The 12,140-nt window shown below is 44.3% G+C and overlaps 1 protein-coding gene across 4 annotated transcripts in view; it reads right to left on the bottom strand.

Moving 5' to 3' along the window:
• The window catches only part of ARID5B (AT-rich interaction domain 5B), a 106,658-nt gene that overhangs the window by 62,127 nt on the left and 32,391 nt on the right, over positions 1 to 12,140 (bottom strand). For all 4 annotated transcript variants that reach the window (XM_032191100.1, XM_032191101.1, XM_032191099.1 and 1 more), the window contains one exon: positions 3,352 to 3,582. In XM_032191100.1, coding sequence (XP_032046991.1) covers positions 3,352 to 3,582 — 231 coding nt within the window. The remainder of the gene's footprint in view (positions 1 to 3,351; positions 3,583 to 12,140) is intronic.

Below are 12,140 nucleotides of genomic sequence, written 5' to 3'. Positions count from 1 at the left end.
CTTCTGTGCGGGTTCACAACATCAGAGCTCTTCTTCCCAGCCTGCGACACCAGCGTTTTGTTATCCAGCTGGAAACCAAGCCACGGGAGAAGCAGAAAAGGACAGAACAGATGAGAAACTCAGCCCCCAACACTCCTGCCCAGACCACTCAGGCACGTGCCATACAGCAGCAGGCACACGGGAGAGGAGCAGACACAGGTAGGTGCTGCAAGCTGCCCGCACCCTCGGCAGTGCTGAAGCCAGAGGTGAAGCTTCCTGCAGCCCTAACCCTGGAAAGGAACTCTGTGGAGATGAAGAGGCCGTCCACATGGGACTGCCCAAAGCATCGAGGCTGAAGTGCTTCACAGATCTCTTCCAGCCATGTCCGCAGGAGCTGACAGGCAGCTTCTTCGTACCTTCGCTACTCAAAAAAGAGAAAAATCCCACACCAAAATCCCAGAACTTTCCGCCTTAACTGTTGTATTGTCAACAAAACTTGATTTTCATTCCTCATTTCCTGCTTTATTTGTTTTTTGTTAACCTCCACAGAATGGGAAAAAAAAAAGGAGGGGGGGGAAAGCGAGAAGGAGTCAGAGCAGAACAAAATGTTTTTGTTAGAAAGGTATAATAAAAGTGGGGATAATACTTCCTGGAAAAACATTTCTCTCTATTAGAACTGCCTAACAAGAACAACAGCTTACACGCTGTGGTGAATGGGGCTCTTTGTAAAGGTATTTCTGGCGTCTCCCTTGTTACATGCTGTATCTGTTGCACGGTGTGCCAATGCTCAGAGAAGGTGCAGCACCATACAGCAATGCTCCTGGAGAAACACTGCAACCATAGCAGACGTCTTAGGCTCTCACAAAGACTTCCATAAGCCATCCTGCCCCAAATTTTGTCCTGGCTTTAGAGTTTGGAGGATTTCAGGTGATAGGGCAATACCCATGGGCAGATCTTTTTCCTTCCGCACGCTTCTTTCATTTGTGAGGTAAAGAAATAGCCAAGCCCCGCAAATTAAATGTGTCTGGATCTCTTTATAAGCACCTTTTAAGAATTTTAGTCACATTTCTGTAATCTGGTCTCCCCTCAGATTTGACTGATAAATACCAGTGCCTCAGAGTAATCCATTTATCTACTGTACCACCCTGCCTCTGTTTAGATCTAGCAGTCATCACTTTCTACACGTGACATCAATCTACATGATATCAATGTAAACTGTTTGTATAACGAAGTGTTGTACATTTTATTGTCCTGCCAGCGAAGAAAAGGATAAAATAGCACTTTGCCTGTTGCCTTCAACAAAGGTAGTATAATTGACACCATACATTCTGCAATATAGAAGCAGAACCATACATTGGCCCGTTTTTGCCTTCCTAGCACAGCAGGGCTTGCAAATTTTACCACATCATTATTTTCATAAAAAATACTTTTAAAGAGTAGTACATTTTTGTTTTTATAGGCATTTGAAAAAAAAAATCTGCTTCTTAAACCAAACTAAATTTTAAATACACATTATTAATTTCTATGGCAAAGATTTCTGTGGCTCTGGTTTGATAATGAGATAATTGCCTTGCAAAGGTCAACAGAATGGCATAGTTAGCTTTCAGAGACTGAACAAAGCACTTGCTATGGTTCACTAAGCGTAGTTTCTGTATCACTCCACATCCCTTTGATTCATCTATTACTAATATTCCATGATACACTTACATTATGGATCCAACTATTTCAACAAACCTGTAATCAAGGAATGACCCTGAATAAAATACTCTGCGGAAAACAGATGGCACACTCATCAAACGCCTTCAAGCCTAAAATAACCTTTCCTATATGAGAAGGATAGTCAATTAAAACTGAACTTTATATTCTGTGGTGAAACTCAGAGTAAATAAAAATCAACACGATACTATTGTGTTATTGGACCAAACTTCCAGGACATTTCATTCATTTTTTTCCACCAAACCCACTCCTACGAGGAGCCAACGCTTTTATTCATAGTTCATTCAAAGCCTGTAATGCTTTGTGTAAGTGGACTTGACAGTTTGGGCCCATTTCTGCAAAAGCTTGACACCACGAAATTAAAGCTATTAACAGCAGCAACGTGCTCCTGCACCAACACTGCAGGAGGGCAGATCTCCTGCCTGCTGGAGGCTGATCAGTGCATGGTGCAGCAGAAGAGCAGTCCCACCCCCCCCCAGAAGATGCTTCAGCTCCCCCCGTTGGGCTGGTGTTTCTCCCTGGCACACACACCAAAGGCCCGGACTGGACACAAATTCGCAGCCCACTTGCTAAGGTCAGGAAAATGGGGGAGATTATCCCCATCACAGGCATTGTTGAGTCCCTCCCCTCTCACTCATCTTGTTGTATGCTAAATGCGTAAACCAGAATTGTCTCTCTGGAAGCCCCCAAGAGCTCCTTGTGGAGATGCACGGATCTCACAGAGCAAAGGCACAGCCCACTGCTATGCACGCAGACTGCTACCATTAGCTGCAGCGCTCATCCATCTGGTGGTACTGGTAATAACACTTGGTTCTTACAGCACAGCTACGCTGCCGAAGAAATCACACCAGCCCATTAGTGGAGCTGCCCTGTGTGTGTGCAGAATATGCGCTCTGCAGCACACCCCCTGCACTTGGGTTGACTTAACAAAGCAAAACAAACCAGAAGTGTTAAATCACCTGGCAGCTATCGGAGGCACATCTTGCAGCCCTCTCTCCCAGTTGTGCGGGGCTGCGTACTCCTCTGGAGTGGCAGACTATTCTCTGCACCCTTTGAATTAAGAGGTCACCTCCCAGAAGTGCCTCTGCACTCGGAAAATCAAGCTCCTAGCACTGGCAAAACCCCTGCTGAAAAAGCCCGTCTTCCAGGAAGGCCAGGAACACACAATCTAGAGCTGACATTTGCGCGGGGCCCTGGGAGCACACGCGCGGTTGATGAGCGCTGTGCAGCAGCAGTGGGACACGCAGGGAGCCTCTCCTGTTTTGCATTTGTTAGCATACTGCACCAACAATGACTTGGAAAAAACAACACGTTGTAAAGTTTCTGCAGAGACATAGGCTATAGGCTAATGGTTAAGGAAGATACATTTCAAATCCAGACAATGGATCCTTTCACTTACACCCAGTAACTGTGCTCTACCCTTGTAACATTATCTTTGATTGTGATAAACTCAAGTTGCAATACCAAGATCACTAGCAGTTAGTTAGAAGCCTTCAGTCTCAGAGGAAAGAGCACATTTAGTACTTAACATTTCAAACATAAATAGCATCGGTTCACTTTAAAGGAATGACATCTTCCCCTTGGAAATCAGTGGACACTTAAGAAGAAAAACGTCTTTACTTCTGAGAAGAAGGAAATAGATGTAAAGTGACTTACCAAACTCATCACATATGCTTTCATTTTCTATAAGAGTTGGATGATCAAATGTATCCCGACAGTAGAAGATTTGGGGGTTCTTGCTTGTTACTGCAATGCCACCCAGGGCTAGAACAAACTCATCTGTTAGTATTGAGGAAGGCTTGTCCTGAATGCGCTTTAGCATGGAACGGTATCGACAGTACTGTGGGTAGCTGAGAATTAGCAGGTTTGAATCTTCATCATCTTCACCTGCAAGACAAAAAGGGAAAAAAAAAAAAACTACATTAGAAAAATACCAAACAAGACTGTTACTCAAGGAGCTCAGAAAACCCATGGCCCATTAATGCGTTCTTTTCTCAAGACCTGTATTTCACAGCATGGTGATTTTTTTTTTAAAAAAAGGTTAAAAATAGAAATTTTAGAATAAGTTTATTGAAACAGCTTCTTCTCTGACTTTCTGTCCAGTTCTGCCATGCTTACCCACCAGGACTCTGCCTGCTCGAGTGAGGGAGCACCACTCTGCACATGCTGCCCAATGGCCTGGATCAAAGCACTCGCCCGACTTTGCCAACTCGGCTGCTTTGATAGAAATATTCTCTGTCATTCTTACTCCGGTCTCTCTGCAACCCCACTGAACTCATGTTTATACCACCTAACACCTTTTAAAAATAATAACAAACAAGCCCCAGAGAGCACAGCTGCTCATGCTCCTTTGAAGTGCCTGGTACTGGCAACCACGGCGGGCCCCGGGCCGGGGCGCTGCACTGATCTGACCTGGGCAGCGATGCGAAGCTGCCCCAACAGGTGGAAGTAACTTTCCTCACGTTAACTGCAAAGGCAGTCGAGGCTCAATAAAACACCTACGGAGCTCAATGAGCAAAAGGAATTGCCAAGCAGCTCAGACTGCTGAAAGGTAGGCTCCAAATGCAAAGCAATCCCGAGCTCGCTCCTTTGCATTCCCCTGTGTTTTAAATGATATTAGGCATAAAGGTGGCGGATTCTGAACTATCACAATCAAGTTTCATCATATGATAACCAGCAGGAAACCTAACAGCAAAAAAACAGAGATGCAAACATGAGAAATTATTCATTTGCAGGTATGCAGCCAGTACTTAACAGCACTTCTTTTTATGCTCATTTATCTCCTCAGGTGGGGTAACTGAACATGCCTTTCCCTGCATGCCAATGAAGACAAAGCGAGAGTATGCAGCTTATGTTTTCTGCTCTACTCTGATTACTGAATAACTCAGCTATTTCTTCCGTCGGAGACAAAAGGTCTAATATTTAATCCCATTACTAATACTGAAATCATCCTTCTTCCCCTTAAAGTAAAAATCTCCTCGGATATTGAAAGAAATGTCAGATCGGTTCTCCCCAGCTAAATACGACGGCGCGGCGCATCTTGATTTGTGTGAGGCGATGGAAATGTTGACACATAAAAGGCTGAATTTTCAGAAGTCTCTGGAAGCAGACAGATCGCCTAGGATGTCACCGCCGCAGCCTGCAGCGCGCTCAGCACAGCAGAGGGACTCGGGAAGCCCCGCTTGCACGAGCACAGCTCCCGAAAGCCGGCGCTTTTAAAAATTCAGAACTTTGCCCACCACCCAGAGGTAGGCGGGGAGATCAAACAACTTGTGTAAAAAAGTAAGGCGGTTTGGTAAACAGCATCTACATTACTTTTCTGAGAAAATAAAAGTGATGGCTCCGACGCTCCTTTTGGTCAGCAAGGCTGTGGCCAGGCTTTGTTTTCAGCAAGTATCCCACGAGCCTGCGAAGCAGCACGCCTGAAGGAACTGCTCCTGGGATTAAGACAGTCTCTTCTTTATTAGGGAACTCTAAAATCAGATCAGGAAAACTGTTCGAGGAATTAACAAGCACATGATCCATCCTTTAGCTCCTTTGAGAGTTTCATACACGCCTGCCTGACAGTTATTACTACTTTATACCTTCGCGCAGATAGTGCTGAGCTGAATCTGTTGATCTGACAGCACTCCTCTCATGCCAGGATGTGGTCAGCTTTTCAAATAGGGTGTATATAAATGCACGTCCCACGTGCCTTTGTAGTAAACCATTAGTTTCTAGACAAATGTGCTGCAAGTCCCTGCGCAGAATTATACAAACTTCCTATCCCTGACAACTAACATCTTAACTCAAGCCCACGGCATAAATTAAAATCACGTCATTTTTTACAGGATCACTCTTGCACATGCTTGTGCAACTCCAATGAGTACTTTATGATGAATTTTTTACTTCCCTCATTCACTCCAGGTTCAACAGAAACCTCTAAGAATGAATAAAGACTGAATAAACTGAAGATTTGCTTAGTGAAAGACAAACAGTGTTCCTGGAACAAAGACTTTCTTCCTCAACCACACCCACACAAGAAAAATCAAAGTAGACCAATCCCTAATAAAATGCAAGCCCGAAGAAGAAGTATTTTTCTTCTAGCAAAATCTATCACGTCATTTAATGGTGGGCTTAGCGTACACTGCTGAGTATTTTTGATGCACGTGATCAGAAGGAGTTTACTCTTAGGAGGAGGAGAGATTGAACATCGATCGCATTCCATTAAAATCCAGAAAAGCAATGTAATTTCTCAAAACACTTAACTGAGGTCTTAGAAAACCATGACGCTGTATTTCTGAATCTCATTCTAGCATCAGTAGGGAGAACAAGGTAAAAGATAATACCTACAGTCTGCTGCTTGTAAGATTCCACTGAAATTACTCTAATCCCATGCTTATACCATAATTACTTGTTTTAATAACCCCCTCCGATGTCAGTTTTTCATTTACTTCTACATTTCGGAGCTGAAAACAGAGTAAGTGTAATTACAATGCGAGGTTCCGCCCCTGCGTTACGAACATTGCCTATATATGCACAGATGTAATCCAACAGTTTCCTTTGTGAGGGGTAAAGAGAGCTGGGATTTGGCACAGCCTGGCATTTATGTTGGATTACATGTTCTTCAAGTTGTCTTTGTAAGTAAGAGATGCATGAAATGCCAAACACAATGAATCTATGCAAGAACTGACTTTTCAAATCAGCACAACCATTTTTAATATGTAAGGCAAGACAATTAAAAGCCCCAAAAGAAGAAAAGCCTGCTAAAAGCATGAATTCCTAACAAATCCATCTAGAGCCAGAACTATTTACAGAGAGAACAGAGAAATACAAAAATGTAACTGGGCTTTTTGTTTGCTTGTTTCGGAAACATCAGACTACAATGTTATTGCTAACCGCCATAATCTACTCCCAACATCAGTAAGCATTTTTTTTTTCTTTAAAAAGACCTTCACACCAGGATTTTATAGAGCTTGATGGAAAAACTATGCGTGTTCCTTCCTGTACCTAATTACCTCAACTGCAAAATCTGCCAAGTATTTTGCCCTTTAGTTCTTTTAATCGTATTAGTGCAAATGCATATGGGTGCCAACAGAAACAAACATTTAGAGATTTTTGCTTAAAAGACTCCAAATATGTATTCGGCTCGTGCTTGAAAAGCAGACGCTCCGCTTCTTCCCAGAAAGCAGAGAGTTATTTCTTCAGAAGAAATATGAATTTGTGCCTCTTGTAAGACTAAATGTCTAGTTTCAACCCAATTTAAGTAAAATAATGTCAATATGAACTGCTCTCACAATGATTTATGCTACCTTCTGTTACTTTATTACATTAGACATTCCTTTCTCCAAGCTTTATACTTTTCGCTGTGCTCCTAGCAACCACATAAAGGCTGAGCAGCAACTTTACGCACTTGGCACAGCTCCAGGCTCGCCTGTTATTGATAATTATATTGAAGTTTCAATTTAATTGCTACTCTGTTGTGACACAGAATATTTTTTGTAATTAGGCATTTCCCATTTTCTGTCCATTCATTTTTTGTGTTACTGAAAATGATTATTTTTTTTCCCAGAAAACATAAGCAGAACAATGATGCAGATAAGAGGACGTACATCTGTTACTATCATTACCAACACTGCAATGTGAAGAAAAAAAAAAAATTTAGAGGGAAAAAAAATTGTGAATATAATTTCTCGGAAGGTAATTTTCTTTTCAGTTTAAGTGCTCTTATTCTTCTTCCAGTTACTCAATGATTTCCTGTTCTAATTACAAGACATTATACAGAAAGTCATTTTTAAAAAGGAAATGTACTAGAACAGGAGACTAAATAGCGTCACTCGCTTGCTATGGTTTGAAATTCCAAACTTTTGCATCGATTTCATCAATTCTCCATTCCACCTTGGTGAGATACATTCTGCCACAGATCTACCAGCTCTTCCAAGGCAGTTAACACAAATGTATACATCAAAGAGCAAAACACACTTGCAGTTAAACTGCAGGCGAAAGAGAAAATATATATATCTTTTTTTTTTTTTCCTCTCCTCACTGTAGCTGTTAAGTTGGAGGCAAGCCAAGCCTAGGAGTGGAAAATATTAAAAAGTAAAAAAGAAAAAAAAAAAAAAGAAGAAAGGTTGATTAAAAAGCGAGAGAAGAGATACTCAGTTCTAAATCTAAATGAATAAGCCACAAACTATTTCATAAAAACATACTGTGACGTAAATTACACATCAGTATTGCACTGTTGTGGTTATTTTGAGAAATGGCTTGTACTGTAAGTCAGCTGGTAAAACCCCACCCTTAATGATTTTGTAATTCTCCATACAGCAATCAACTGGAGCAGTCATGAAATTGCCAAGAAGGAAAACAGACAGAGCTGTAGAGAGTTTGTAATAAAAAGATAATGTACTTTTAACATAACAGAAGTAGAAGATTGGTTTTATTAACTAAAAAAACTACTTAAAAGGTCCCAGGCTTGCCATTTGTTTTGATAAATGTTAACACAGATCTTCATAAGATAAGCAATGCAAGTATCAGGGGAACCAGATAAAATGGGACAACGCTTTGGTGTGTGGGTAGCAAATTGAGCAAGGGAGTTATTTGGAATATGGAGCGAAAATGAAGGAAGCAGCAGCGCTGTGTCCATCGGGCTCCCCGCCCGCTCGCAGCAGGAGCCGCTCTGCCTCCTTCCATTACGCTCAGCTACTAAGGGGGCGTCCCAGAGGATGCACAGATCACAATTAGTTTATCAGTGCCTGCGTGCACGGCGTTGGCCATACCATCAACGTGCAGCCGGCACAGAGGTCAGGTCCCGCTGCTCCCCACACCTGGAGCGTGCCCACGCCGGGACTCGTTTCATTTCCTACCACAAGCCAAGGAGCGCAGCTCAGACGGGCACATCTCAAACCTGCCTGCTCCAGAACACCCCACGGGGCTCCGCACAGCCTGCCCGCAGGCAGAACCAACTCAGGGCACTACTGGCTAAAAAAACCTGACCACCTCAAAAAGTCCAAGGGCAACCGAGACAGAGGAACCACCAAAAAGTAACCAGAAGGAGGAAGAAGAAACTTGGTCTTCATGACCTAAAACCCTTTCAGAGGAATCTCGAAATGACCGCCCCTTTGCACCAGGACGACCAGGCGAGGGGTTTGGGCAGCAGGGGTACGACACCCCCGCTGCATGCTCTAGCACACCGAGCCCCGAGCCCTCCAGGGATTGGGGCCGCTTTACCAAACGCAGCCCTCCCAGGCCCCCCTGCCTTGTCACTCCCCCGTCTCTGTTCACGCTCGTAATGCCACTGGCTGGCTAATTAGTTACAGGATCTGAAAATATTAATCTCCGCATCGTATTTCTCTCCCAGATAAATGCCAATACAATAACGGTTTAACCCTGCGACACGGGACTGGAAATCTGTGCTTTTCGGGTTGAAAACAATTTGGGAAAATTATTGACACAACGGGGATACTGCTTTGTTGGCAGGACCCACGCTACTCCCGCCCGCTTGGAGAACCCCCCTCTATTTGAATGCTAATGCAATCAAGAACAAAGGCAACGTGTTGCAGGATATGGAGCACAGTGATTACAGTTATGTTTACCAGATAATGATGATGTTAACAAGTTGCCCGTAATTCTTACGTGGACGTTTGCCTGCCTGATTTCGCTTTTAAACTGATCAAAAGGCAAAAGCTATTTTGCCAATACACAGAACAGCACGCGCAGCCTTTCTGCCTGTATCAGATATTTCTTCCCTTGTAAGGAGGAGTCAGAGCTAATTCTCAGAATTTTGTGCCACTTCCCCAGCTCTCCATTTTCTGTCACAGCGCCAGGAGAGCATCAGTCGTTCAGAGAATTCCTCAGATTAGTGTAACATCTGAAAGAAAGAGAGGGCTTACAAATCTTCTGGAGATTGAAACTCCTGTTCCACCCAACAGCAACACAGTCATTAAAAAAAAAAAAAGACAGCACCATCTCATGCGTACTTAACGTGCACGGTTGACGAACATTTTGCAGTCAGTGATTTGGATTGGATTTGTTCTAGTCCTACTTAATGGGGATGAAACCGAGTATGGTCATCGATGGCTGACGCAGCAGGTCCGTAGAATCACACCTACCATAACATTTACCCCGTCACATCGCTGAATTTAAACCCTAAGTTGGCTTTTTGAAGAAGACAAAAGAAATGTAATGCCTAAAAAGTTTCCAGACAGACATTCGACATCCTTTTTCATACCCTGATTCAATACTCAGCTCCTCGTAACTGCGGCTCCTGCTCTGTGCTCCCCGGACCCTCCTGTGCCATAGGAAGCAGGTTTATGAGGTGCTTCCAGGCTCCAGAGAAGAGTGACTGACAATCGCCATTTCCAGCTTTTATATAACCCTGCCATCCACAGCCCTCAGACTGCTTTATGGAGATGAGTAAAAATTATTATCCCCATTACACGGAGAGAGAAACTGAGACAGAGAGCGCTTAAAGGATTTACTCCACAACATCAAGCAACTTAGAGAGCAATGGAGACAGCAAGCAGCCCAGAAATCCTCATCGGTGGGGATTTCTGGCTAAGTCAGAGTTTTCCTGAGTTGCCTCGAAAGGCCTCCCCAGGACGGGGCGAGGGCTGTGTGTCGAGGTGTCTGTGCTACCACTGCCACCTGATCCCAGCCGCCCCTTCATGCCCCCGAGCATCCTCTGCTGCCTGGCTGGGACTGCCTGCCCCTCCACGGGGCTCTGCCCAGCCTTACTTGCCAGGGATGCAGCCGAGTTTGGGGCTAGGCTGTGAAACCCATTCCCTGCTCCTCTCCTTCCCCTGATTTCCTTTTCTATTTAATCCCTCAGGGCACAGGAGCGGGCCAGCCCATGGCCAACCAGCCAGGGATCGCTACAGAAAAGCGCTCCGAGAGGTTTGTAAACTGCCCTCGGAGCCTTCTAAAGCAGATGGAGACAGGGGGAAGGGGGAGATTGATTATAGAAGGGAGCACATGCTGCCTGTCCTCTTGAATGTTCTGGGTCAGGCGGACCATTCAGGTTGAATGTGCATCAGCTTTAAAACAAGTATTTATCCTGGTTGTCGTGGTTACTGATAAGCAGCTTCAATTCTGCTGATAACAAAAAGAAGGAAGAATTAAAAAGGGGAGGGGGGGGGGGCTGAAAACATAATTTGGTAATATGACGAAGCCAAGAAGAGGAATTAAATCACATTAAACAAGCCAATTGTACTGTAAATGGCTCTGCCTCTGTATTTGCTTTTAAATCATGTAAGGCTCAAACATGGCAGCTGCTTCAGTTTTAACAAACAAACAGTAAAAAACCCTTTTAATAACGAAAGGAAATAATGATATACTTTGCTTTAGCTGAATTCAAACATAATTTAATTTTTTCCTGAGGTGAGATTTGCACAGGGAACAATCAGATAATAAGTGTTATCATTCTCATAGACAAAACTGAACCGGCACTTTGCAATTCAAAGTGCTATTTAATGCACCATTTTCAGCAGTCTCTGAACACCATCCAACACACCACTGAACCACGCTTCAGTACTTACACGTAAAGCCTGATCCTGCTTTACACGAGCACGGGAGTAACGCTACCAACACCAGCACTGCCACTGCCGCTACGGCTGGCGCCACGCACTCCCTAAGGACTTGCCGTGAGTGGGGTCACTTCCAGCAACTTTTCCTACAACACCTCCTCTTCATCTTTATTGTTCCTCCTATGATCGTGTGTCTTAGGCTCCTTTCTTCTGAAGTGTAGCACTGCACAGGTAACATAATGGAGACTGGCAAACTCTGCTCTTGCAGAGGCGGAGGCAACTGGAGCCACTGGCAAGAGAGGCGCGCACTTATGGGGATGACAATTAACCACTGGAACAGCAAAGCAAAGGCAGTAGCAGGTTCCCCAGTCCAGTGCTGAAGACTGAATCCCTTTTTCTGAAGATAACCTGCAGTCCAGTCACTTCTAAACTTGGGCTCTGTTACTTGCCTTCTGCACTGACGAGGTGAAGAGCACCATGGCAGACCCACACTTGCTTGGGAAAATGCTAAGGAATGTAAAATTGGAAACAATGGGAAGCCGCTGAGAGCGAAACTAAGTTACTGGGCTTAATACCAGCATAACGGGGTCTCCTGTCATCTCTTCCCTCTTTCTCGTCCATACACCATTCGCACTCAAATGAGAGAAGTGTGCGATGCAGCCTGACTCATGAGGGCCTGTTGCACCACCGCTGCCATATGGCAGAATCCGTCGCCTTCGTTTCCCATTACCCCCAGACGCATGAGTCAAAAGCCTTATCTCCGTGCTTCACGCAGGGCCTTTCACTATCATTCTGAAAATTCGGAGGAACTTGGCCCTCCTCGAAATAGCAAGGGCAGAAGCTGCCGGCCCCGGAGCCGTGACACGAGGGGCGGAGGGTGGAAATGGTCCGATGATTTAAGCAGTTCAGCTCCGCTTCTGACATTTATGCCCTCTTTGAAACCCT

Source organism: Aythya fuligula, chromosome 7 (genome assembly GCF_009819795.1).
Source record: "Aythya fuligula isolate bAytFul2 chromosome 7, bAytFul2.pri, whole genome shotgun sequence".
Lineage (NCBI taxonomy): Eukaryota > Metazoa > Chordata > Aves > Anseriformes > Anatidae > Aythya > Aythya fuligula.
Note: the sequence above shows the minus strand (reverse complement) of the source record. Positions and strands in the feature narration are given on the sequence as shown.